A 27,678-nucleotide genomic window follows, 5' to 3' on the forward strand; every position below is an offset into this window, starting at 1 on the left:
TGCTTTTTCCTCCTCACGCTTTATTTCGAAGAGGGAGGTGGCTTTTTCCTCCCTCTTTTTTTCCTTTCCACCTCTCTCCTTTGTCTTTATCGCATTGGGTCACTCGGGGCTTTTGTCATTATTGGAGTGGACGGTGTACATAGGGATGGTCAATAAAAACAAGGGTATGGATCGGCAAGGCAAGGCGGTAAATGCGGACAGGGAAGGCGTATCAACACGTACTGGGAACATCATACCCGTTGCTGGTGTTTAGTCGGCGTAACTAAAATGGTTGGCGCTCGGAAAGAAAACAGATTGAAGCAAGGGAGTCACGGAGGCTTATCTCTACTCACATACAACCCCTTTCGCCGTGAGTTCATTCTGCTCAGCCTTTGCTCTATCACGGCTCCCAGTGTCTCATCCGATTGTGGGGTGCGAGGTGAGTGTGTTAAGGTGGAAGGAATGAGCTATATTCTATAGAAGCGGATGGGTTCACGTTGTGACATCTTATATATATACAATCTATATAATCCCACTATTCTCTCCTAGTTTCCTTCTCGTACTCTTACATATTGCCTTTTCACAAGACACCTCAAAACGCTGAACTCAGAAGATTTTGCTTCTAAAAGACTTCGAGAACCAAATAGGTAGTTTCTCTCGTCAATACTATGCTCAACTCAGCTCGCCTCCTCAACAGCCTTCATCTTAGCAGCGACCTCCTCCTCGGTGAACCGATGCATAAGCTTTGCTGCCTCCCCAGAGAGCTTCGGGTCCTCTTCCGGCGCAGAGCTCTTGCTGATATGGATCTATTTCAAGAGTAATTTGTGTATTAGCCTTGAGCGCCCATATATCCCATCTACATGCTTAACCTAGGGTTCGACCGAGGAAGGTGTGCCTTACAACGGGGACATCAAAATCATAGAGATCCCTCCATGGCTTCGCCTCGGGCTTGATAATGTCTACCTCTCGGAGGGTAAAGGGCCGGGAGGTCTGGAGCTTGGACAGGACGGATTTGGCCGTGACGCAGAGGCCGCAGTTTGCGCGGGTGAAGAGGGTGATGCGGATGGATTGGTAGAGGGAGGGAGTAAGGCGCATTGTGACCTTTTTTTTCCCGCTTAATTTAGGATTTGAGTATTTTATGAAATGAGGGTGATGCGTTGTTGGATGAGGTTTGATCGGGAGTGCAAGAGGTGAGAGAATGGCGTGAGATGAAGTTGTGGATCGTGTTTAAGAGATTGAAGCCAAATTTACGCCAGGACATGAGTTTAAGCAAGGGCCACAACCAAACATAGATCTCAACGAACATCGATCAGCCTCGAATGAAATATCAATACACAGATGGACAGGAGCATGTATGATCCGCTTGTATTTTTAATTCATCATTTAATTCATTTCCCCCTAAAAAAATGAACAGATATTGTGGCTTACTATGTCTGGCTACGCCAAGAGCAGTTCGTTTACTAGTATTACACAATTCGATCTGCACAACCTGGGTCAATATCATAGCCCTGCACCTCTTCCGACTCAACTCCAAAACCTCAACTTAGAGAACTTCCAATCCCGATCCATCGACGTGTTCTACGTAGGTCCATGATAGGGAGAAAGCGGCTCTTGTCCCGCTTGAGAGCTGCATCATAGCCAACGCAGATATGTTGGGGCAGCTTGGGCGTTGGGGGGGACCTAATAAAACTGCTTAGATGAGGGAACACTTGGCCATGGCATAGCGGCGGCAGCTATCATGGGTAGTTGGTCAATTCGATAGACCGCTAGAGGGGTTACAGGTCGTCTCGAATTGCTGGTACTCGTCCTCCCTCCTAGTTGGTAGTTGGTGTATCGAGCCGACGATGTCGTCCGTGGAAACCAGAACCGTATGAACCTTGGGTATATTCTACCGTATAAAACACAAAAAAGTACGCCGTTAAAGCTTTTCGAAATCCTTTGTCCTTTTTTCCCCTCCCAGCCGCTCAAGCCGCCACCGCCGGTTCCGCCTTCTTCGGCTTCTGGCCCGGCGGTCCCGGTTTCTTCTTCTTCTTCTTCACCGACAGCGGATTCGGACCCTTCGCCTTTCCATAATTCTTCTTCTTCTTTTTCTTCGGCTGCTCCTCCCCGCCCGCCTTGCCCACCGCTTCCTTTGCCTCTCCGCCGTCCTTTGCCTCCTCTCCCTCCTTCGTCTCCTCCTCCTCGTCCTCCTGCCTCTTCCTCTTCCCCGTCGTCTTCAACTCCGCCTTAAACTTCCCCCTCTCCCCCCTCGCCTTCTCCGACGCCGACGAAGACGCCATAGGCTCCATAATCATCACGCCCCGATTAATGTAAATGAGCGGCACGCCCGGAATCTCCCTCAGTTCCCTCCGCAGCTCGTGGTCCTGTGTCGCGACGATATACCGGTGCTTGTTCCTCCCCGTGTCCTTGCCGTCGACGACCGAGTGGATGCAATCGCGCGTGCTTAGCGGGTCCGGGTGGTCTTGTGGGTGGTGGCCGCAGAAGCGGCGTTCGATTTCTTTGGCTTTTTCGATGGTTTGGTCCATGCCGGGTTCGGATTTGCTTGCGTAGAGGTGGCGGATGGAACATTGCGTTAGAACTGGGAGGGGGAGGCGGTGGTTAGTTTTCGATTTGCGTCTTTATGCGCGCCGGGGGAAGTGGAATTGGGTTCTTACGTGGCTTGACTTCACCGTGGAGAGTCTTTTTGAGGAGGGAGACCATGTCCATTTTGAACTTTTTGCAGTCCTTAACTACCTCGGCGTCGACTATTTGTCGTTAGAAAGAAGTATAGAATCTCCGGTATTCGGCAGCGGCGTACCTATGACTTGGTAGGGTTCACGGAAGCCAAAGTGCATTCCGCTTGCAAGGGGATTAGCACATGGAAAAACGGTCTTGACAGGTTGGAGGCTGCGAGAAGTGGCTGGACTCACTATTGCTCCATGAGCTTTCTGTATTGTTTAGATCGCTTGCCACGCATTTTGGACGATTTCCAGAGTTTCTGGGACAGAAGCGAACTGGGGAAGTGGTTGCGTCGCTGTGGTTGATCGGTGGGAAGTGTGAAGCTTGGGAATTTACAGAGTGGATGGAACTCGGAGGTTCCAGAAATTTTTAGATCTTATCGCGGCGATAAGACTTCTCGGTCAGCTCGGTGAGAGAAAAACACCCCGCAGCGTCTTCCCGCGTCCATGCGCACCCCCACCTTTTTTATCACATTCAATTTGATGTTCTTCGATGCTTAGCTTCCCAGTGGTTGTGAAGCATCCAGATCAGATATCTGCGAGCTGCAATATCCGCAGAAATGTAACTTTGCATTTTCGAAACTATAATACTGGTGCATCTCATGACCGAAATTAAAGATTATACGGATACTCCCAGCATTGAACACGTCCACTCTTAAAACGCCCACTAAAACTCGCTGTAGGTATGAACCCGCCATATGTGTATAGCTCTTCGCCAACGCCATGCATTAGGTTTAAAAGAGAAAAGGAAAAGAGAGGAAAACGGCTAAAAAAAAGAAAAATATAGATGAGCATAAAACCTAGTGTCCCTTGTCGCTGTCCTGGTCTGGCTCGTTTGGAACACAGAGAGCAGCCACAACACTGATATCATCCAGCTTTCCTGTCCGCGGGTTAGACATATTACACAAAAGAGAAAACTATGTTCCCCACGGGGGACGGGGAGGTCCGGGGTCGGAAACTCACCTCCTGAGCTTGCTAAACCTTCTTCGATCGCATGTTCCATATATGGACTCTCCGCGAACGGATCCTCAGCAATAGTCTTGGCCGCAGTCATGAGCTCCGACGCCGCAAACTGTATCCTGCCCATAGCCTTTGTGCGAGGATCGTCGCTCGTCTCCCACTTCTCGAGGCTCTCGGTCACGATCCGTACAATCTCGTGTTCCCAGAGGTTATCGATTACGCCATCAGACATGGCTAATACTATGTCTCCGACTTCTATCTCCATCATGGTAAGCGCGGCATTCTTCCGCGGTGTATCGAGACTATTCGTTCCGAGCTGGAACGGACAGTCAAACCAGTGCCACTGCTCGGTTGTTTTGTAAAGGATCTCCTTCTCGCCCGGTCGCATCACCAGTACCTGGCTGTCTCCTAGGTTCGTTATGAATAATGTTGGTACGTTTTCGCCCGTTTCTTCCGACTTCTTGTAGTATAATTGGGCGCCGCAGGCTGTCGTCGTACCTTGGCAATCGTTCGGCGCCGATGTCGCTTCGAGAGTCTGTTCGTATGCTCGGTCGAGGTAGGCCACGGGGTCTGGGTGGTATTCTTCGTTCGACTGGTGAGCTCGGAGTATGTCGTCTTCCATAGAGGCGACCCAGAAATGTAATATTAATCGAGACCACAGTCTGGGGGACAGAAGGGAAAAAGAGTATTAGCACATAGGAAGAAAAATACTTATTGCGAATAGGGGCCACGCGAATCGAAGTGCTTACCCGGCATGACCTCGAGGTCTCGTCGACCAGGCACCGACCCCATCATTCGCGCATATAAAATAATCGCTAGCATAAACGGCATCATCGCCGTTGGTATGGCCGCGAATCAGCTCCCCGTTCACCCACTGCCTCCGTCGATCGCGACTACGGTCGAAGGTACTGAGAGGATCCGAAAATGACACGGACGGCATAGACATAAAAGGCGGGGGAAAGGGTCGCGGCGCTCGTTTCGCGAAGAGGGCGATGCCTGTCTCAAAGCGAAAGGGGAACCTGGGGAGGGGGCGCCGGATGGGTTCTTCGGAAGGTGGGGGAAATGAGACGATGCCTGACGAACATCTCTTCGCGATGGTTTGGCCGACGAGGCGCTGTAGACGTTGACGAAGAGATGGTCGCAGGGAGGAGGCGCGGGTGATGGCGGCGGCCAGGCATGGTGATGATGATAATAATAACGACGGTGTCCTCATGCCTACCAGGAGGGGCATCTCTCCAGGCAGAGATCAGGCGGGTACAATTGTAGGCGAGAAGCAGAATTCTCCAAGCATGCGATAAGATTGACTCCGCAATGACCTGCTATCAGCCTTTCTGATCGATGGCGGGCATACATCTGATCCCGCTGCCTGACACGGGCTTGAGCTGGTAGCATCTGCAGCATACTCTAGTCTTGCCCCTGTCTTGATTTTTTTTTTCTCTCTCTCCCGTGTCTTGCTGTCAACCTCGTCCCATAAAATTGGGGACTTGGAATGGTTTGCTGGACCCGCGAAAAGGCGAAGCGAAGCGATAGATTGATGGGGGCGAGAGATAACGACAGGTCCCCCCCCAAGCCAGAATTGACAATTAAGGCACAGCACGCAACACACAGCACATGCTCCGTACACGTGATAATCCCCTGTGGAGATTGCTGAAGATTCTAAGAGTCATAATCGCAGTTTGAAGACTCATCAATTATTCATACGAAGTAATATTGTGACTCTGGGAGGCACTCATCACTGAAAAGTTGGTCAGATAGGATCAATTGGCTCCCGTCAGAATATCTTCTTCATTCTCCCAGATTGCAGCCCCCATTTCGTAGGTTAAATTGACGTATGCTCGCAATTAATTTCAATGCGAGTACTTTTCATACATTGGTTTTAGCATGTGCTGACAGAGAATGTTGAGCTGCTAAAAACATGTGATGGATTGAATTTAAGAACATTGAATTCTTCTAGAACCCGACAGCGACAGGGATTGACCGGACTGGGTTGACACTGAAGCAAGAATACAACGTCAGAGCCTGCCTCAGAGGCCTTTTGATCAATACACGAATATTATTACACTACAACCTCCGAACGAACTCCGGGTATCGGTTTCGAATTGTCATCATTCTTATTATCCCCGGAACTGGTCCAACTTGCTAGGTTGCCACGAGGGATCCGCGGAGAGGATTTTCCCTGGGGTTGAAGGGATTGATCGATCATCGCAATACTTCGAAAATCACACTCGATTGCTTCGTACGAAGTCGCTGAACGAGCTGCCAGAATAGATGCAGAAGACCCCTAGGTGCGCTGGACATTTAATTTCTCTTATGGTCGAACCCCCCGTTCCAAACAACCGGTGCAGCCAGGCTCCTTGAATCCGCATCCACCCGGAAGTGACACTGGCTGGCTGATGCTTCCGATGTGGCACAAAAGATTTGATCCTCCTCTTCCCGGGTTGAGTGGAGGCTGAGAGACGTAGTGTGGCCACGCAGCTGAATGACGCACATTGTGTGAACGATCAGCATCTGATTTTCAGCACTGCATCGAATACGCGCAGTTGATAGTTTGAAACAATGACTTCGATGTTTTTATGGAAAAAAAATTAAAATAAATAAATAAATAGAAAGAGAAAAACAGAGTTTCTTTTCTAGGGATCCTTAAAGTATGGCAAGGTCTACATCCGATAAGTAGGTTATCGTGGGGAACAATGAGAGTAAGATCAAGATGCCAGTGTGAGCTGCTGACGAGGTTAAAAAAGCGGTCGTCAGTGATATTAGTCTCTCTACTTGTGCGAAAGTACGATGCTGATGGAATTGGTGCTGGTCGCACAACGTGTGGCGAACTGACGCCAAGATTGGGTTTCCCAACTCCACGGAAGAACCTCTCCAATTATTATCGCCGAGTCGAGTCATGCAGTCATGCCTTACTTCGTACTTCGTACTGACCTTCGTACGAGGACACCGCCCACGTTCTCCATTCTTGGATTCAACGCTTCCTGCATCTTCGGAAATGGAACAACGCCCCTTGCCGCCGAAGATCCCGAACTCCACTATCAACGGGTTTGCTCTCGCTCCGCTCAGGGTCCAGATGAGATCCACTGGCCTTGAAAGGTGATGGCTCTCGCTTCCTTCGTATGGAGTATGGCGGATCGACTATCTATATCCTAGTAGTATTTCATAGTTTCTATCGGCCTAGACTCTGACATGTCGCGGCATTTGTTGTGCGTATTAATATACCGAAGACGACAGGTTCGACTCTTGATCTTCACGAAAACCAATGGGCCAGGCCATGAAAGGCCAAGCGCTATGGTGTCAGGCGGTCGCGGACCATCCGTGGGCCAAAATCCGAAACGGATTCATAAGAACATGGGCACAGATTTGACACTATTCTGGTGTTGTGTCGGCTTATGCTTGGAACATTGAAGTTCAGAGCTGAGGAAGACGACAGTACTGGTCGGTGTTTGTGTCGCTGACGCTGGCTGACGACGAATGATTGATGATAGTAGCCGGATCGACGGTTTAAAAACGGGCTCTCTGTAATTTCGCCGGACTGGTCAGGCGCTTGGCGTCATCCACTGGTCTTGCAAAAACTTCAATGTTGGCCCAACATGAATGGTATGTATGTACTCTGCTGCCGACGGGGTTAAAAAGAAGAATTAGGGTTGGCATTGTCAGGGAAGGCCAAGAATTCCCCAGTGCGGCTTCCCCGGGTCGCCTTGGGGATACGCTCTCGATTGGCAGCAATGGCAGTTTGTCGTGCTGTGCTTGTCGCCCTGCAGATAAGATCATTGCCAAATATAATTGTCAACGCCGAAGCATTTGAATTCTCTAACCTGCGCCCGGGTCTTCCGTTTCGCTTGGCGCTTCCAGGGTCGAAATACGAGGGTACTTGATAGTTGGTACGCCTTCCGCAGAAGCCGACCGCCTGGACCGGATAGTGCTCAGGAGAGTGTGAAGGCTCAAATTAATGCTTCAATTGGCCTTGAGATTGTTGGGTTCAGTTCGCGTTAAATGAGAATTGCTTAACCCTAGATCAAGCAACGGGAACTTTTACTTTGTAAATAGGTTTCCGATGAGTTAAGAGGGAGAGCTTGTAATCCGTACCCGTCCTCAGAGTAGATCACTAACCCAAACTATGAAGTACATCGATGTAACTCGCCTTCAGAGGAAAGAGTGCCCGCAGCGAGCAGACCCAAGGTAGTACTCGTACTTCATAGTGGGATACGTCAGTACCGCTAGTATGAAGCATACACTATTAATACTACATTGGGTACACAACCGGAGGGCTGGATGCACCAAGCATGGCCCCCTGTCTATCAAAGGTGCTCGACCGGAGGGACCGTTGATGTCATCTCAGCTGGCCCGTCGCATCAGTATTACTTCGTACTTTGTGCTTGGTAAGTTTACATCGTACACTCCACCCCACCATCCTATTTCGTACTTCATCAATAGAAGCCATAGTAGTTTCCGGTATTAGCGTCCGGTAGTAGCGATGTGCCACGCTCAATTTGCGCATACATACGTCGTACTTTGTAGTTCAGTACACTCCGCGGCGAGGTATTACTTGACAATATTGAAGTCTAGTTCGTCATGGGTGATTAAGACGGAGACATCAAGAGAGATCCAATACGAATGTGGTACTCCATATTTGCCAAGGAGGATTAGCGTCACCGGTGGTATGGGCCTTGTATCATCCGACTTTAATTCGATAGTGATAAATCCGGTGGGTTGAATTTGCCGTCTTGGAGCCCCCCATCTAGTTTCTCTTTTCCAGAGACGAAAAAGAGAGGGCAGGAGTGAAGGAAAAAAAGGAATCCCCTCACTTGTACTTGAGACAGATCTTCACTCGCATCCACTGGGCTGCCGTATTGTGTTGGGATAGCTGTTCGTCTTACCCCAATCCCTGTAATTACAGTTCCTTTCTGATATGGAGATGGAGAATCGTAATCGCTGACAGGGTTGCCACAGGTGCCTGGCAGCGGCTCAGCTTGGTTGGTCGTCGATGCGGGTGCACAAAAAGAAGGACAGAGAGTGGAAAATAAAGAGAATAATAAAAAAAAAAAAAAAAAAAAAAAAAAAAAGAAACGAAGGAAAGAAACGAAGGAAAAAGAAAAATCGCCGCAGCTTCCGGGAGGGAGAGGCTTGAGGAGACAGGGGCTTGGGGCGGGCCTAGCGGGAGGACGACGCACAGTGGAACGTGCCCAAAAAATCAACTCTGCCGGATATCGTCTCATCGCGTCGTCATGCAATACGTTGACTGGATAAGACAAGCATCTTGGCGCCAGCGCTACAGGGGTTTTGTTTCTTTACGACGCAAATCACACTACCGCTGGGTCTCTGGCTGCGACACTCTGCGACAGCCCAGAGTGCTCCTGGCACCAAGTACTCCAATACTCGCAGCATGTCAGGGCGAGCCACACAAGCAAGCAAACAGAGTAATGATTGATTAATTTCAGTTGGGGACTCTCAGTCGACCCGCCACCTGTTGATTTTGAATTCTTGATGTTTGGATTTGACGCTGCTCATGGTACTTCCGTGGCTGTTGGGGCATGTATTATACCCTATCTACCTTTGTACTATACTTTGGATGGGCAAATCCCACTTAACATCAACACATATTTGATCCAGCATGCTAGCTAGTCTTCCTGCAATCGAAACTGTAGCTTCTCAAGACGTCGATGTCGTCGTAACTGCATAGGGCGTAGCGTGAACTCGTCCCCGCCATTTTGAAGTACAAACCTCAACTGACGAAGTGGATGATGCTTTCAAGGTGTGTTTGGTACGAAGTAGACACACTATACGAGGTAGGTAGGAGTAATAATGTGCAGAATGTTATTCACGCAAAGATGAGTAAGGCCTCAGACTTGTCCCACATGATCCTTCTTCCCGCCGTTTTCTTCAACGACGGCAAGTTTCCAAGCGAGACCTCATCCGCTAAGTAGTTCCTAGTGGTGTAGGTATTATTCAGTGTTTAGTGTGGAGTGGATGTGGCGGACATGGTTCGTGTCTGGCGTGCCTGGCGCTTGGGGTGAGATAATAATTGACAGTCAGTTTCTGGGCATGGCCTAAATTCGGCCTGTTGCAGTGTTCTCTAGTTCACACATGATACCCTCACGAGCTAAACGAAACTCGTACCCGCTTAAGCCGGAGACCCATGTTTGCCCAGGTGTACCACCCACTTTCATACGTCTACAGTCTTACAATGGCCCCGTATTGTGTGCTCCGGCTTCGTATGGCAAATACGTGTTGGGGTGGCTTGGGAGGCTCGTTCGGGATAATCGTCCATCCACTGTCGATGAAAGAGGGACGGTACGCGTATTCGGATTTCCTCATTTTTTCCCTCTTTTGTTTTCTTTTGGTTTCCCTTTGTCCACTCTCTTTTCTCTAGGGTGTTAATTATAGAACTTTCTTACACCAGTCGGTATACTACATCCCTCGGAGATCGGGGAGGTGGATTTGATTTGATGGAATGGTGGATTCTTGATGAGATCAAAGAGCGGCAAGAAGAGACCACCACGGTACATACAAGTATACCTGTATACAACCACTCACTCTTCCCAGGTACCTGAAGTACTACCCTAGTGCACACATGGGCTGGAGGCAGGTCAAAAGCTCCGGGTTGGGGTGGGAGGGACATGTACCTTTCCACAGCTTTCTTTCCCTTCCTCTCCAACGTCCCGCCTTTTGCTGTTTGATGCCCACCGATAACCTCTGGCCTTGGCTTGCCCAAGCCATTTTTAAGCCTTGGCTTTGGACAAAAAAGCTAGATCAATGTAATTACAACATTACCACATAGTACGAGGCAATCCATGCCAGCGCACGTTGCTCGACCGAGTCCATCCCACGGATTGAGCAAGATATGGAGAGGTGAATGTCGCGCTATTAACGTTGAATGCCCATTTCTCCATTTTCTCCATGTCTCCATGTTCTCTTACCTGTCTCCCCCCACTACAAAGTATCAATATTGATCTTCCAATCTTCCAGTCCAACCTCAAATCCACCGCCAGGCCGCCTGGTCCGGTAAGGTACAACTGTACCGGGCAAGCAGAGGCAGGAACAGCCCAGCAGTCCGTAACCTTCTCCACTCTTCACCACTTTGCTTCGACCACTTCGTACTTGACTGCTACTTTATGTTCGCACTGCCAGCACTCTCTTCATGTTCTTGGCTCCCCGGTCGACGAAACCTTAAGCACCTCTAGACCATTACGTGGGTTCCCACAACCTGTATTTTCTCTTCCCATTATTAGTCTTGCCATGTTCTTTCTCTTAGCCTAGATCGTTTTTACCTCCATCTTTTTCTTTTTTTTTCTCTTCTTTCTTTTGCTCTTCCTTTCTTCTTCTTTCGTTCAGTTCTCTTAATATCCTCTCTGGGTGATCGATTTCCTTTCGGGGTTGCGCCTCTCGATCCGAAATACATCATCGTTATCGCGGTTCGACCGACCAGGACCTGAACTAGGCACTGTACATTGATATAGCTCGGGCATACCAGACACACCCCCAGAGACAACCGAGCTTTAACAACCGCAGGGTCCGAAGCACACTTGATGCTTCTTCGACTACTACTTGCGATCCGTGTCTCTCGATCACCTCGTTTTTCCTTTTGTCTCTAATCACCGCAGACCATTGCCGGGTTGAACCAATATCTGTCTTCAGCCCCAGAGGCCGTGATTCGGCCCAGTCGTCAAGATGGGGCGCAATAGAGGTAAATATAGTCACACACCCTAGTCGCTGCCCGTTCCCCGTCCCGGCGACTATTCCTGCTCCTGCTACTACGTGCCAAGTGTACATTCCTCTCCGACTCACGCACTCTCTTCTCTTCTTTGTCTTTGCCAAACCGAGAAAGACAAGACGCATACGTGTATCTTCTGTCTAATAGCCTTTACTTTACATTACTCAACCCCCCTCCGATTCATAAATGCTAACGCTCATTTCCCCCTCTTCTTCTTCCCTACAGTTCTCTCCTTCATCTCTCAATTTACCGGCTCGCGAGACTCGGTAACCACCACCGAGGCCAAACCCCCGCCTGCTCGCGATAACCCTGCTCGTGAAACGCCTGCCACAACCGAACCTTTTCGACAACCTCAATTATCTTCCGCGCAACCTTATCAAGCCTCGACTCCCTCTTCGAGAGCACAAACACCGAGCCTTCCCCCCGATGACTCTTCTTTTGTAAGCGGCACGAATTCGCGCAAACGCAGCTCGAGACCTTTGTCTATGGTGCAAACGTACCAGCCGCCCTTCATGGATATCAGCGACGACGTTATCCCTGAGCTTCAGCCCATCTTCACCTTCCTCAATGGCCACGCCAACAAGCTGTATCAAGAAGGATACTTCTTGAAGCTCGATGACCAGAATACTCGTCAGTGATTATTTTTTCTCTCTTTCCAAAATCCTGCGCCGTGGGGTTTTCATCTGCGGCGCGGCTTTAACAATTACCCATCCTGGTGCCCCCACCATAGAATCAACACTAGAACCCTGTGCTCTCTTCGGCAGGTTTGTGCTCGGCTCGTAGTATTTCGTGCTAACTTCCCACTTTTAGAGGGCCGACCGAACCCCGATAGGACATGGACGGAATGCTTCGCGCAGCTTGTCGGTACGGTGCTGTCCTATTGGGACGCCGCCGAACTTGATGCAGCTGGCGATGATGGCGAAGTTTTACCCAAGTTCATCAACCTTACCGACGCTTCGATCAAGATGGTAGCCCTCCCCCCCGGCCTATTTCCTCCGTTTAATTCTATCGCCTGCTGGGCACAACTTGGGGAACCTGATTTAGTTGACATTTGTTGGTAGATTGAATCTCTGCCTACACGATCGAATGACGAGCAGCCTCTCCAAAATATCCTGAGCATCTCGACAGCGGGTCGGAACCGATACCTTCTCCACTTCAACTCCTACGATACACTCATCCAATGGACCGGCGGCATCCGATTAGCAATGTTCGAGCTTGCTTCCCTGCAAGAAGCTTATACCGGTGCTCTCATCGCCGGAAAGGGAAAGTCTCTCAACAACATCAACATCATTATGGAGAGAATGAGGTTTAAGAACGAGGCTTGGGTTAGGGTGCGGTTCGGTGCTGGTGTCCCGTGGAGGCGTTGCTGGTGCGTAATCACACCCCCCGACGAGAAGGAATATCAGAAGCTCCAGAAGGAGCTTAAGAAGCGATCGCCCTACGACCGGTCTCACGTTCCCATTCTCAAGGGTGACATCAAATTCTACGATAATAAGAAGGAGGGCAAACGGCAAAAGAAAGCGCGCCCGATCGCCACCATTACCGACGCTTATTCCGCCTATGCCATCTACCCCCAGGCCAAGTCTCTGATTGATGCGTCGACCCTCCTAAAGATCGAAGGGAACATCACTATTCACACCGATCCGCCGTCTTCCACGGAAGGGTTTGTTTTCATCATGCCTGAAGCCCACCCTGCTGTAAGCGGATTTGAAATGCTTCTTCGGTTCCTATTTCCCGCCTGGGACACCTTTGGCCTCTATGGCCGTCCTGGAAGATTAGTCGCTAGTACTCTGGACCCGAGATCTCTTATGTTCGCGATGCCTAAACATCGACGATATGGCTATCTAGACGTTTTGGACGTCTCTCAGCTCATTGCGATAGACGGCAGCCGAGCCTGGACCGAAAGGGAATGGAGGAAGCGATTAAAAGACCTGACTGGCCAGAGAATGAATGAGTGGGACGAGAGCGAGAAGACGCACAACCGGAACAGCAGTCGTAGGAGTAACCGGCTAAGCTTTGGTATGGGTGCCAACGGGGACTCCCCCCCCAAGCCACGAGCCGTCGGGTTCGCGGACGATGCTGCTTCCGTCCGCTCCGCCGGTTCATTCTCCCCCAACCAATACCCACCGCCCCATGGCGGTCCGATGATACCTTCTGATTTCGAAGTCCCCTTCGGCCACCATGCTCGCAACTCATCCGACCCCCAACCAGGGTCCGGAGCTGCTTTTGCGCCTCCTGTCATGAGCATGCCATTCAGCAACAATTCGACAGGTCATGTCCTGCAAAACTCTAGAGTGGATGGTGCCCATTATGACCAGTCAGTAATGTCGCGCGATACCACTTCCAGCTCAGATGATGACCATGGATCGCGAAACACGCCGGTCCGAGAATTGGAGGGCATGAGGCAGATGAACACTCCTGAGCCCGTCTCTCAACCCCCTGCCTTGAATCATGGACCCAATGCTCGGCCCGCAGGTGGAAAGCCGTTCCACTCACCGGAGCAGCGCAGGGCCAATAGCCGGCTGTCCAACACGACTCTATCGCAGCTGGTCAAGGCTGGTGGCCTAGACTATGCTTCTGAGAAGAGTCTTCAAGACGGCCCCTTCCGAGGGAACGGCGAAGGCATTGCCGAGCATAGACAACTGGTACATTCCAACATCAACCCCGTCGTCGATCCTGCTAACCAAGACCGGTCTCGTGAAGCTATGATTTCTTCCCCCATGTCACCCCCTGGTGCGAACCTCGACTCCAACCGACCCCAGCCCCCACCACATATGATTCCCCCGTATCAGGAACCCCGTCGCAGCACCGAGTCCTATGATGATGGCAGATCTAACCCCCCTGGTCGCTTCGGCCCTGGTGGTAACTTTGAATCAAATCCGCCTCCAAACGCCCCTCCACTTGAGCCGCCAATGCAACGACCGTACGCCGGCCATTACCGCCCGAGCACACCACCGACTCGAGATCCTGCTGGGCGGTCCGGGCCCCCACAAGGCCGCTCTGGGCTTCATAACGAGATGGTCCCCCCCATCAACACCTCGCCCCCTTTCCACCGAAAGCCTGTCCCCGATAGGGTCGAAGCCGTCCATGCCGAAACAAACGTGTCACCGCAATCAGCTTCGAGTTCCGAGAGCTTTAGGGGCAACATGATCGATCCCGCTATCCTAGATCAGATCCGTACGCAGGATGTTGCGGATGAGAACTCGCCGCGTCTTCAACAGGGCCCCTACCATCAGGACAGCTTCCGTAGTGAGGACTCCAGCAGTCATTACACCGGAACCCGCGCGCACAACACGCCTCAGATTCCGTCGGGCAACTTGCCGTTTCGAGGACCACCGACGAATGTCCAACGCCAAAACAGCTCCAAGAGCAGCCAATATAGCGATGCCGACTCCACCACGAGCCCCGATTATGCGAGCACCCGCAAGTCCAGCGAAACGGCAGCTTCTGTCGAGCGACCGCGCGCTGGTGTTCTGAGGACTGTGGGTGGCGGTGACGCCCCACCAATGCCGACAGGGGGCGATGAATACGATATTCCCAGCATCGACTTCGGTCCGACGGTGGGATATGATATGCAGCGCAGGAAAGCCGCAGCGGAATCGCCACCGCCCCAGCAGCAGCGTCCGCCGTTTGCTCATATCCACCGAAAGTCACCATCTGGCGAGAGAGGCCATAGCCGTCAAGAATCGAACGACACGATTCGCCGGTCGGTCGTCTGGCAACCTGGTGCTGCCGTTGCAGGTAACAGTGGGCAGGGCCTGAGCGTTGAAGAGTTTGTTCAGCAGCGAGCGGCGGCGGCCGCTGCCCCTGTCATCTCGCACGCGAGGACCCCGTCCGGTAACACTCTAGGTCCCGGACGGTCCGTTACGCCAACTCCGTCGATGACGCGGACGATATCGGGCGACGTGCTGGCCCAGAGGCACTCTCGTGCCAGCTCCGCCGATCTCCTTCAGCGTCCGGGCTCTCGAGGAGCGGGAGCAACGCTGGGGTTCGGAAGTGCCGGAGAGATGCCGTCCAACTTGTCTGCCAGGGAGCTCGAGCACGTTGCTCGTGTTACAGGATCGCCTCTGATCAGTATGGCGGGAAATAAGCCGACGCAGCAAGGCACGGGATTAGTCGGCGCGATTGAAGCCCGAGAACGCGAGAGGCAGCAGATTAAGCACGGCGTCAACAGCCAAGCAGTACAACACGCGATTAACCAGCGCCAGCAGCAACAGCAACAACAGCGATATCAGCAACAAAGCGTGAATATCCCACCCCCCCAGGGCATGTACCAAGGCATGGGCTTTGGCCCGTCCCCTCAACAAGCGTGGCAACCTCAGTTCCAGCAGCAGCCCTACGTCTATGGCGGTGGTCCGGGAAATATGGGTCCTCCCATGATGGCTGGGCCATTCCCACCTCAAGGGGTAGGAGGATACTCCAGGCCGCCGGGGCCGAGGGTTCCTACCGGGCGCCAATCGCCCGCACCGCTTGATCCTAGGATGATGGGTCCTCCCCCAGGACCATATGGTGGCGGTGCGCCAGCACAGCAAGGAGGCCGCGGATATATGTATCAGGGGCAAGCATTCTAAGGGGTTGACAGGGAAGAAGATCATGACAATATTTATGCCGGACTAACGTATGCTTTCATTTGTGTTATCCTTTCTTAACTTGTCTTGTTGTATCCCCAGCTCTTCCAGGGCACTATTCTACTTTCCTTTTTTCTCTTTCCTTTTTCTTTTCTCATCTTGGTGAGGGCTGAGGGAGCTTTATGATTTTCCATCCTCCGAGACGAATACCATTCCCTTGCTGTTTTCTTGTTATCTATGCATGTTGAGACCAATAGTTCCATCTAGTCTATTTGTATGTTCAGTTGAGAAGAAGGGTGGAAGACAAAGAGGAGAGAACAGCATGGCCAGTAGCCTGTTATTTAGCACTATGCAGAGTTTTCGAGATGGATATAGAGAAGACTTGCGGTTTACTGGATCCAAACGGATTTCTCTTCATTTATTTTGGGGGAGAGGGAATGTTCATGTTTTTTTCACTAGAAGCTCCCGACTCGGGGTTAGGACTACCAGGAGTATTTTGATTAAATGTGAGAGCGTGCGGCTTTGGACCGCTTTTTAAGGTCATTTTAAGCAGTCAAGTGGTCGTTTCGTGGATAGTGAGCAAAAACACATATCGTATCGGCCGTGGCACAGGGTCAAAATGTGAGTCTTAGTGTTTCTTGTTGGTCATGTGACGCAAGTTTTGTGATATTGGTGTTGATCTGATGAATGGTGAGAGTGACTTTGGCAAGTGAGATATATTTTTGATATTTCTCATTGATCTTTAACTCCTGACTAGATTGGCCGTGAGGATAAGCTGGATTCTAAGTGTTGTTTTGAAACGGATCTCCGCCAAATTGACGACGGGGTCCAGGAATGAGGCAACCCAAGGGCGGACTGAACCAGGCAAAAAATCTCGGAGTCCTCGGGGACTGCAGTACCGATGAAGGACAAAGAAATGGTCAAGAAATGGGCAATCAATGAACGGGGGCTGAAAGCACCGGGGACCCGGGACGTTACAGGGGATGATCCTTTGATTGTATGTCACTCCCTCGACCTCCCGGATGCCGGTGGCGGTAGACTCGTTCGGGAGTGGCAAGAGACTTCATTGATGCAGCCCGGATACATATTCTACAAGTACATAATTAACCCGATCTGGTGTTAATTCCAGATCAGGGACTGTCGTGGAACTAAGAAACATCGATCGCATTCTAAAATTCGAATTGGCGTATCAACTCTCACAGCCCCCGAGAATCTTGAACACAGCCTGGCCAAGCCATTCGCTTCCGTCTCCATGTGGAAACGAGAGGGTAGGAGTCCTCCCTGAACTTCCCATGCAAGGGTAGTGCAGGGGTGATTGATGGTCCTGTCAGATTCAAACGTCCCAATCCCGGAAGCAATGGCGATGGACCCTTGTTAGCCCTACAGGGGCGGCGGGGGCAAATTCTGACCCATGCCGACTCCCCCATTCCCGTCCCCCATTCCCTCTAACACCGACCTAACGGGTCTAATAGACTCTCACTGTCAATAGGGGACAAATCAGTCCGGGAGAGAACCGGGGTAGGTGTCTCTGAATGACAGTCGGATCCAGGTCCAGGCGAGCAATCAATACGAAGCAGTATTTAGTTTTAAATCTATGAAGATTCGGGATCGTGATTGATGCCAGCTGACTGGGCTTTGGGGGATGAGAGGTTGTCTTGGAGCGTGGAACAGGGGACGGCCGGGCAGAGAGTCGGCCTGGAGTGTGAGGGGGGGTGCTCCAACATCACGCATGTTGTGAATTTAACTGCTGTGAAAGACGCGATAAAAATCACATCGTTGGTGTCGAGCGCGTGTTTGCTTTTTCGACATCGTACACCACTTTCATTTTTCGAGTTCGAGCTGGTTCTGCTTCGATCAGGAGGAATGCACCATCAAGAGATATGGACGGACGAAGCCCTGTGACCCAATCGTTGCTGTGGTGAACCGACGAGTCGGAACTTCCCCTCTATTTTAGTGGGACTCCACAACCAGCAAAGTCCACTACAAAGTACAATTTGTAGCTCCAATTGCCCACTACTTCTCAGCGCCTGCCAACCTCGAGAAAGTCAATTGTTCCCCATACAACGGCAGCAGCCAGCAGGAGCACTTGTGGCCCATCATTTGATCTTATCAAGTGCCAAAGTGCCAGCGCCACTGCCAGACTCTGCCAGACTCGGCCGTCCATCCCTTCAGTCGAGCCGAGTCCAGTTCTCCTGCCTCCAAGGATTACAACACTGAAGCCTCGCCCTTTCCAAGCCTTTTTTTTCCCATCTTATTTTCTTATTTCTTTTTTTTTTCTTGTTTCCACTTCCACTCCCCCGCCGTGTCTCCTCTTATACCTCAAGAGGCCCTTCTTCCACTCAATTTGTTATTCTGGACAAAATTGCTTTGCTCGTTCCCACCTCCCAATCCTCGTCCCTTCGTATGTCGACACGGTGCGTGCTGTTGGGGAACCTCTCCAACCCGCATCTACCCCCCTGCTGCGACCCCCCAGCACGATTCGTGATTCCTGATTCTTCGACGCCGTCAGAGCCAACAACATTTTAGAAGTGAAATAAATAGCTTCCTCCGCCTTGCCAGCTTTCTCGAATAATTTTCGACGACTTTTTCTCCGACATATTTCTCACTTTTCCCTCCTTTTCTCTCCAAGTTCCCCGGCAACTTTTCCCGTCCTACCCCGTCCGCCAACCTTCCAACCCCCCCAAGCTGGAGATATTTCGACTGTTGCCTCGACCCTACTTCAGTGTAGTGGTTACCTAGAGTTCGCACACTGGCGACGAACCTGACCCCCCCCCTTCTTCCATGCCTATCACAACCACTCCTGCACCAATGGACGGGGATGATGATCAGCCTACTCAAGGTTAGCCTCTAGCTTCATTTTCTCTTGTTTTAGCTTATCGAAGCCCCATACCTGCAAGCTGCCAGCTGGGAGCGTCGACATGTCCTGTCTCCACGCCGCGTGTGAGAACGTCTGTGGTTCTCGTGCCTGTGGCATAGTGAGGATGCCTCTGCTAACTAACTTCTGCCTGGTGGCTCCTCTTCCCGGTAGCGACCCAAAACGTCCTCGATCCAAGACGGATAGGAAAGCAGAATTCTGGTTTCTCCGATGACGACATCTCCGACATCGTCTGCGTCCTCCACCCACATTCCCCCCATGCCCGCCGAGAGATCTGTCGCATAGCTCTCGAGAATTCGCCCCACGTATTCGGTCGAGCTGCTGTAGACGGCGTCGATGGCGACCCATATCACGAAGATGAGGCCAGCCGCTTCCAGATGGCCCCGCCCGACCTGGGGAATCATGCTATCGTGCTAAAGCTCTCCGCCGCCGTGAAAGACCCCCTCATGGGCTTCACATTTGGCCGGAATCCCTCCCGATGCGACGTCTGCTTTGCCAACGACCCCTACAGGAGGTTGAGCAACATACACTTTCGCATATTCATCAACGAATACGGCGTCGTCATGCTTGAGGACCAATCTACGAACGGCACCATTGTCGACGGCAAGCTGCTCAAGTCCAAGTCACATAACCCTTCCAATACGAAGCGCATGTTGACTTCTGGCTCGAAGGTAAAGGTTCTCATGCATGAGGAGAACATGGATCTTGAGTTCATGGTCCGGGTTCCCCGCCGCGATGGCGCCTACGACACAGCCTATCGGGAACGCCTAAACGAATACTTTGCCCGGGTCGCCGCCCTCCGCGGGAATACGAACGCGAATACGGGCACTACAGTGGGCCCCGGTCCGAGCGGGCCTCCGAACCTCTTTCCTCCACCTGCGCCAGGGCCCAGGCGTATACCGCTGCCGGAACAACAAAGGGTCAAGTCGGCGACCCCACCGTCAAATGGCGCCATGAACCCGGCCGTGATACCGCGAGAATGGGATGGCGCAGACAAGTATAATAGGGTGTGCATGGTAGGGAAAGGCGCCTTTGCTGTTGTCTACCAGGTCACCTCCAAAATCGACGGGAGTCCTTATGCCGCGAAGGAGCTTGACACCCGGAACTTTATGAAGAATGGCATTCTTGACCAAAAGGTGGAGAATGAGATGAGGATAATGCAAAGGATAAAACACGTACGTCTTCATTACCCCCAGACACCCAGCTCCCCATCCCTTTCGTCATGAATTGACTCATTTTCCCGAGTTTGGTATAACAACCCTTCTTCTAACACCCAACCAACCTCTAGCGGAACATTGTAAAGTATATAGAACACTTTGACTGGGATAATCGCCTTCTGATCATCATCATGGAGTTCGTCGCTGGAGGCGACTTGGGCAAGTTTATAAACGATCATGGTCCCCTCCCCGAAGACACAGTCAAGGCCATGGCTTCTCAGCTATTAGACGCTTTTCAATACCTACACGAAAATAACATCACTCACCGAGATGTGAAACCCGACAACATCTTGGTGAGCTCGATCGAGCCATTTGAGGTCAAGCTAACAGACTTTGGCCTCTCTAAAATGGTGGATAGCGAGCAGACTTTTCTCAGAACCTTTTGCGGTACCTTGCTGTACTGTGCCCCGGAAGTATATACCGAGTTTACCGAGTACGACCACATGGGGAGGAGGAATCCGCGGAATAAGGCGCGCCGTCCGGTGGGCCAGAGATACGGCCATACCGTTGACGTCTGGTCGCTTGGCGGCGTGCTCTTCTACGCTCTCACGGGTAGCCCGCCCTACCCCGTCCACCGTGGCGTTAGTCCCTCCGAGTTGCTCCACCAGATCATGAATACGGACCTCAATATCCAACCCCTTCAAAAGAAGGGCGTGTCACGCAACGGCATTGATTTCCTGCGCCTTATGCTCCAGAGGCGGCCTGAAATCCGAGCTACGGTGCAAGAACTACGCTCTCACCCTTGGTTGGGCGGTGCCTTCGGGACGGGGTACGCTCAGTCTTTTGACGAGATAACAGACGACGAGCTCCAGGTAAACGCATCCCAGCTAAGTCTGGAGGACGGAGGCGTCACACGACGGGCCGCGACCCGCGCTGTGATATCAGATATCATCGGCGACGATCTTATTATGGACGACGATGAGTCCGAGAAAGAAAACTATACGAAACCCACACCGCGCCTATTTGGCGAGGTCGATGTCTCAGCGATCGGCAGCTCGGGAGTCATCCCCTCGCACCGCTTGAATCTACGCGCGGCAACCAACACCTCCGATAGCGCAGGAGAGACGATCATCCTCGGCTCCGAGGCCCCAGACAGCTTTGACGACTCGGACCATTTTACGCCAAATAGGCGCTCGCAGCCGAAGCAGAACGCGCAAGTCTCCATCGGCCCGCACAATCAGTCAGCAGACCAGCTGCATAGCCTCGTCCATGACGTGCAATCACAGAGCCTGGGGCGTACAGAAGCTGCAATTGGAGGCACTATTAGTATGGCCTCGAGGAGTGACAACTCTCAGGCCCTCATGCAGCCGACCGATTTTATGACGAGCAAGCGGAAGCCGAGCCACGATACGAGCGATGAGTTCGAACAGGGCCTAGAACGAGATAAACCGACTATTAAACGACTCAAGTCTGAGGCTAATATCGAGGGACTTTCGGAGGATGTCATCGAGGAGTACAAGCTGCTTGCCTCGATACCACCGGTCCAGAGGCTTCAGTCCGGGCGCCTGATCGACCGACCAGTTCATAAGACGATTTTCTGGGATCGGAAAGACACCAGTACACATCACGTTGACTATCCCGAGATGACGCAATTGCAGCTAGATGTTTTCCGGCAGGCTGCGCGGGACAGGGGCGAAAAGTTTGAGCAGGGCAAGTCTAAGCTGTGGGAGCTGGCGATGAAGTATTTCCCGCCAACGGACTGGAGCGCGGTTGAGGAAGCGAAAGAAAACGAGCCCCCGCCTCAGCAGACGAAACCGCGAACCCTCCTTCGGCGCGACTCCCGGAGACTAAGAGACGAGATGATGGACATTCCGTCCACCGCGCCGCCCTGCGGGCCAGAATGTGAAGATGATTCCGATTCCATCCCGGATACATTACCTACCGAGGGCATCATTGTGCCTGTGCCAGAAGACCCGGCTCGAAACCGCCTGGTTGGCCTGTTGGAATCAGCGCCCGACTCCGCGGTTACGAACATATCCATCCCCATCGCCGATTCTGTGCTGTCATGGGGCCGGGGACTGGAAAATACCCACATGTACGAGCCCAAGACCGAAGTACGGGTCCCTAAATTCGCCTTCAAGATCCTCCTCTATAAGGAGGGGTTCGATGCTGCGCGGGATCGGCATCCGCGCCCCTGGCTCCGCAACCAGCAGGACGAGGAGTCGTTTGCGTTTTACATCTCCACAAAAGCCACGAACGGTATCTGGATCAACAACCAGCGCCTCCTCTCCCACGACGCCAAGAGGCCTTCGTCTCCTGCCCACCACTGGATGCGCCTATACAACGGCGACGAGATCATCGTCTGGGGCAGCCTTGACGCCGAAAAGACCAAAATCATCTTCCGCTGCTTCTGGGGCGGATCCGAAGCCGACCGCTCCCTGTCCGCTGATGATGCGCTCCTACCCCCCAGACCCGTCGATGCTGAGCTCGCCCGCCGCCTCGATGAGATTTGCCTCAAGGCCGAGCGGCGCTCCCGCTCCGAGAAGCAATACCTGCAACGGATGGATGTCGCCAGCCGTGAGCACGCGCTGAGGGAGAAGTTCGTCGAGTGGGAGCGTGAGAGGAGCGCCGAGTTTGAGGAGAAGAGGCGCGAGGCCGTACGCTTCGTCACGGCGGCGAGGAAGGGTTCGAGGAAAGGTTCGCCTAATGGCGCGGCTGGGAGGACGAGAGTTTATGACGTATGAAGAAGTACATGAAAAGCTTGAGCCTTGTTTTTGGTCTTTAAACCCCCCTTGATGGATTTGCGCTTTCCTTTCCTTTTCGCGATTTTGCCTCTTGATTTTGGGATTCGGTCGTCCGCATCCTTTTCCTTATGAATGCTCGGCTTTCCTAGTTCTTTCTGATATCCACCCCCACGCAAAAACACCGAGGTCCTCCCATCCCTCCCTTTCTTATTTTCTTTTTCGGTTTCTAGAAGTTGAGAGCTGGGTAAATCGACGCCATGCTTTGTGTATATGCGAGGCGAAATGGGTATCATGGAACAGTCACGATGCTTTTGTGTTGCTCAGAACAGATTATTGGGGGAAGCTCAAGGAGGAGAAGGAGAGCACAAAAAAAGTCTTGAAGAAGATCTCAACCTTACCTCACATATTAAAAAGACTTTGTGGACAGGCCAAAACTAAAGCCGATATAGTACAATAGAATAAATTCATGAAAAGCCTCCTCTTATTCACTTGTTTTACCTCTAAAATCTGGTCATCATCATTATTCGCTATGTATTTCCGACATCTACTCTGTCAAAAGAAGAAACAAAGGGAGAAAGAATCACAAAGTCCACCATCATCCTCAGAAAAAGGAGGTAACCCCAATGCTAGGAGCTTCTTCAAATGAAATGCTCAAGTTGCCTGCTTGCTTGTGTCTGTGGTATCAATCCCTTTTGAAAAAAAAACTTCCATACACCCTCTACCGAACCACATCTACATCCTTGATGCATGAGAACCAGACGCCACCCTAATGATTTTGGTATCTAATGAGAACAAAGAAAAAAGGACAGACAAAACAAACCATGAAGGGAAGAGGGGAGTGAAAGAGGTGAGTCAGCTTAAACCACACGCAAGGTGTATGGTGATGGGCGACTGATAACATAGGTCAGGATAGTATGATCACGATAATGCAAGATCAACCTGTACTCTCTCTGGTCTGGAGTTCGTGGCCTTGGGTGGACAGACCGTAGGCGTAAGCTCTTATCGTACACCTCTGGAACAGGGCCGATGGCAACACCGAACAAGGGGACCTTCGGACGGAGTTTCCGCTTCGCCTCCTCATACCTAGTCGGGAGCAGCATGTCGACTCGGAAACTTCGGGCGCCCATTGCCCTGGGGTACGCGTAGGAGCATTTAATGAGACTGATGAGAGCCACGCGCCCGGCCTGATTTGCGGCCACGACGAGATTCAACTCGGGCACGTGAAGTACCATGTTGACGCGGTAGATATGGGAATAGGTGCCGGGCAGATTTGGAACGCGGGCGGGATCGGTGCAATAGAGGTCAATGAAGTCGGTGTCGGTAGACATAAGCCGAATATCCGATCTTGCAGTGACGAAAAAGCTCGTGCACTCAGCGATGGCGGCGATGGCGGCAGAGCTTCGTTTCGTCGGCCGGCGAAGATTGACCTCCTTCCTCCGCCTTAACCAGCGTATCTTCTCGGGGAAGAAATGCGGGTCTTTGTAGGTGAGGCCGAGGTGAGGCTTGTAGATCATGCTCATTCGCGGAACCGGTTCGCTAGCGTCACGAGAAATTCGTGCGTCTTTCGGCAGGCAGGCGAGGGGAATTGATCGAAGCGGTGCCGCGTAGGTCGGTTTCGGTGGAAAGTCTGGGGGGTCCATCTCTGTAGATAGGAAATCGAGTACTTCTAAAAAGTTCGGTTCGCCAGATCCAAGGGGCTGGTCCAGGGTATGCCCTTTCACAATGATACTCGCGAAGTATTCATCCCAGTTGTGGTGATGTTGTTGGTGTTCCTTGTCTTCGGCTCCGTGGTCTGCCTCCTCACAGGTATCCATCTCATCCCCACCATCCTCTTCCCCCTCTTCATCATCATCATCGTCGTCGCCGTTGTCGTCGTCGTCGTCGTCATCGCCATCCTCTTCCTCTTCGTCATCCTCTTCATCATCCTCGTCCTCTTCGGCATATTCAAAATCCTCTTGATCTTCGCTGGATTCGCCTTCACTCTGTGCTAGGGCGAAATTATAGAACTCAAGATCAGGGAGGGGCCCACCATTAAACCCGGCTCTATCTTGAACGGGATAAGCAGCTGGGCTGTAATCGCCCTCTGGATCGAATGAAAGGCTGCTAAATACGCGGTTCATGGAAGCGCTGACATCAATCCAATAGAGAGGTGGCTTTCCAGACGGGCGACATAACGCGGATAATCCCAATGCTACTTGCCAGTTACGCAGTCTAGCCTCATATCCTTCGTGGGGGTTTTCCGTTCCGACATCTAAAAAGCTGCTATCAGATAAGGCGAGAACCCCCCAAAAGCTAAGTAGATGTGAACCTCGAAATTAGCAGCTTTTCAAATTCCAATTGGAAGAGAGAGAGAGGAAAAGGCGGGGGGGGGGGGGGGGGGTTCTGGAAATGCATACCTTTCGCGACGCGTCCAGTGAGTATCGCGGGGACGAAGTAAGGTGGGAGGGGCGAAAGACCGCCAGATATCCAACAACCAGAACTGCTCGGAGATATCGACAGCACATACGTATTCGGCATGTCCGGCGTCGTTGCTGACAAAGTCTATGCTCGGTATATTGTTCCCAGACGGACCGAGGTGCAAGAGTATCCTCCAGTTTCGCTTTCTCTGAAGCACGGCGGCTTCCTCGCGTTTCATGTCAGGGCGTCCCAGGCTGCTGAAACTGTTGGTCAAGCGATTGAGACCAAAAGCGAAGACTGTTACCTCATGCTTGTTGGAGCTGACGGCTATCAAACGTGACTTGGCGTGAATTGCAAGGCCCCACGCCGACGCGCCAACGTTCTCGTGGAAGAAGGGTAACGGGTGCGGCAAGGAGGAGGATTCCAGGCTTGTGGTCTTCTGAGCGATGTACCTCGCTATCTCTCGTGTGTAGTACGCTATCACATCTCCATCGTCGTAGGCCATGAGAACCAATTCGAGGTCGCCAAGAAATCCAGTAATCAGATGATTAGCATGGTCATAGTGTACCCTATCAATATGGCCTCCAACCAGTTCGGCGAACTTGGACCGCCGTGAAGGGCACAATATCAAAGCTGGATCACCCTTCAAGCCCGTTGCTACGGGACCCGGAAGACGATACACCCAAATCTTGTTTCCGTAGGCGGCGAAATAGAGGTTGTAGACTTGTGAGAGGGCGGTAAGGTTCATGCGCCAGTTTTGGAGACGGGGCACAAAGGGCCTTTCTGAGGTACGAGGCCTACTTTGGGAGTCGCCGGCCAGACCAGTTGGTAGGCCATAGCCTTCGCTCTCCGAGTCCGATTCTTCTTCGAGGTCTTCATCGGGGGCCCACTGTTCCTGGGCGGAGCCAGGCAGAGAAGTGTAGGGCAGTTCGTAGTCTTTGATGACTTCATCAGCGCCCTCTCCAAACTAAGCATCCGAGTCAGTAGACTGCACTTGGCGAGGGACGAGGGGGATGAGGAGATGAGAAAGAATATAAGGAATGGGATGGTGGGATGGTGCTAGAGGAGGAAGAGATGGAGAGAAAGGCCACATACTCTATCGCATGCAGTAAGAAGCCTCGCTGGCGATACCGAGACATCACGGAAATCAGGCTTGGGAAGCTCCGGCATGGTTGATAGTTCGGTTCCCAGGCAAACCCCGGCCTGGTGGGGCGCAGTGGGAAGAGAGGGGCTCCTAGAAACAGCTTGAGCTCTTAAAATCAAGGCGGGAAACAAAGGAGATCGAAACTTGAGTTGCGAACGATCATTGGATGGTTGGTGAGTGTGACCGACAAGTTTCCCCGAATTCAGATGATCGATGGAATAAAAATGAGAAAAAGAAGGCTCGCTTGTTGATCTTGAAATGGAGGCTCAAAAGCTGAGAAAGCGTGAGGTGTGTGCTGGATCTGATCTTCAAGGTCCGAGCCGGGTCAAGCTGGGTCCTGGTTAGGCTTACGTCAATCATCGATCAGTGCGGCGGGCACCTGGAACCCTCTGCATTGGGCTGACCGAGATTTCCCCACCTGACATCGAGGTGAAGAAGTGATGTCGTGCACAGCAACATCTGGTCACGAATAATTAGCCGAAGAATACCCGCAACCCCTTCCATCTCTGCTTCACTTGGCATCATCATCAAACTCCAGATCGTGAGATTCGATCCCTGGTGCTGCAAGGACTGGGCCCTCCATTACTATTTCTATAATTCCTAGCCTCTACCAGTACATGTAATATTCCTAATTTGGTTCGTGTGCTCGTAGCAGAAGTGGGTCAAGAACATGTTTTTCCTTTGAGGCCGATTGACGCTCTTCTCTGGTCTCAATTGCCCGTTAGCAACTTAGTATCCAAGAAGAGTCATTTCTAAAGTGTCGAATTACCGCATCTGGGACTGGATATGGAGCGCTTGACAGTTGAATACGATGCATAGCTCATGGGGCAATTCTAGAAGGGTAAGGCTCAGTGGAGGAAGGGGGGTCCACCAGTCCCGCCTTGGCAATAGTAGTGGTAGTCAAAGCAGGATGCCACACCCCCTGGATATTTCTGCATGACATCTTTTTTTGAATAACAGGAAGCACGACCTGAGATTTATCTACTGCGCTACATTTGGTGGTAACACTACATTAGGAAATGCTCGATGTCTTATGGGTGCCAGACTCCGATACCGCGCGAGCCCAACGCGGGAACTAACACGAGGGTGAGATTCCAACTTTACCAAGTTTCCGAAGGCGGCGCCCGAGTTGTCGCTGGTCGGCTGGTCCAACTCTTGAACCTCTTATTATTCCATTCTCTTAGTTAAGCTTTACCACCTGGTTGCCGCATTTGCTGCATCATTGCCAAGCAATGGTGAGCCCCGCGTCCTGCTTCGCCGTAGGGCAACGCCTAACAATCATCTCGATCACCCTAGAATTGAGCCTACGAGGTGAACTGAGCCTTACCAGACCAAGCTTTTCAGTGCTCACATCGGGCAGCAGAACCAACCCAGATCTGCTTCGTATTGGGCAATGGATTGTCCGAATCATTTCGATGTCTTGTGT

At 51.8% G+C, this 27,678-nt stretch overlaps 6 protein-coding genes across 6 annotated transcripts; 2 read left to right on the forward strand and 4 right to left on the reverse strand.

The window, feature by feature from the left end:
* Positions 1-656: 656 nt before the first annotated feature.
* Positions 657-1,074, reverse strand: SAPIO_CDS3482 (uncharacterized protein; the record flags this gene model as incomplete). The annotated part of the gene is made up of 2 exons (XM_016786264.1): positions 657-785; positions 880-1,074. 2 exons carry the CDS (start codon positions 1,072-1,074, stop codon positions 657-659), a joined length of 324 nt encoding a protein of 107 aa, XP_016644270.1.
* An 869-nt stretch (positions 1,075-1,943) lies between these two features.
* On the reverse strand, positions 1,944-2,935 carry SAPIO_CDS3483 (Uncharacterized protein; the record flags this gene model as incomplete). Its single annotated transcript, XM_016786265.1, has 4 exons — positions 1,944-2,557; positions 2,634-2,723; positions 2,777-2,817; positions 2,889-2,935. The coding sequence occupies 4 exons, from the start codon at positions 2,933-2,935 to the stop codon at positions 1,944-1,946; spliced, it is 792 nt and encodes a 263-aa protein (XP_016644271.1).
* A 561-nt stretch (positions 2,936-3,496) lies between these two features.
* On the reverse strand, positions 3,497-4,834 carry SAPIO_CDS3484 (uncharacterized protein; the record flags this gene model as incomplete). The annotated part of the gene is made up of 4 exons (XM_016786266.1): positions 3,497-3,576; positions 3,660-4,318; positions 4,406-4,675; positions 4,740-4,834. 4 exons carry the CDS (start codon positions 4,832-4,834, stop codon positions 3,497-3,499), a joined length of 1,104 nt encoding a protein of 367 aa, XP_016644272.1.
* A 7,045-nt stretch (positions 4,835-11,879) lies between these two features.
* SAPIO_CDS3485 (PH domain-containing protein) lies at positions 11,880-15,938 on the forward strand (the record flags this gene model as incomplete). Its single annotated transcript, XM_016786267.1, has 3 exons — positions 11,880-11,997; positions 12,178-12,335; positions 12,429-15,938. The coding sequence occupies 3 exons, from the start codon at positions 11,880-11,882 to the stop codon at positions 15,936-15,938; spliced, it is 3,786 nt and encodes a 1,261-aa protein (XP_016644273.1).
* Positions 15,939-18,853: 2,915 nt separating this feature from the next.
* Positions 18,854-22,711, forward strand: SAPIO_CDS3486 (Uncharacterized protein; the record flags this gene model as incomplete). The annotated part of the gene is made up of 3 exons (XM_016786268.1): positions 18,854-18,875; positions 18,964-19,985; positions 20,099-22,711. 3 exons carry the CDS (start codon positions 18,854-18,856, stop codon positions 22,709-22,711), a joined length of 3,657 nt encoding a protein of 1,218 aa, XP_016644274.1.
* An 857-nt stretch (positions 22,712-23,568) lies between these two features.
* On the reverse strand, positions 23,569-26,278 carry SAPIO_CDS3487 (uncharacterized protein; the record flags this gene model as incomplete). The annotated part of the gene is made up of 3 exons (XM_016786269.1): positions 23,569-25,003; positions 25,108-26,075; positions 26,204-26,278. The coding sequence occupies 3 exons, from the start codon at positions 26,276-26,278 to the stop codon at positions 23,569-23,571; spliced, it is 2,478 nt and encodes an 825-aa protein (XP_016644275.1).
* Between the last annotated feature and the right edge of the window lie 1,400 nt (positions 26,279-27,678).

This window comes from Scedosporium apiospermum, assembly GCF_000732125.1.
Source record: "Scedosporium apiospermum strain IHEM 14462 chromosome Unknown SEQ_SAPIO_0088, whole genome shotgun sequence".
Lineage (NCBI taxonomy): Eukaryota > Fungi > Ascomycota > Sordariomycetes > Microascales > Microascaceae > Scedosporium > Scedosporium apiospermum.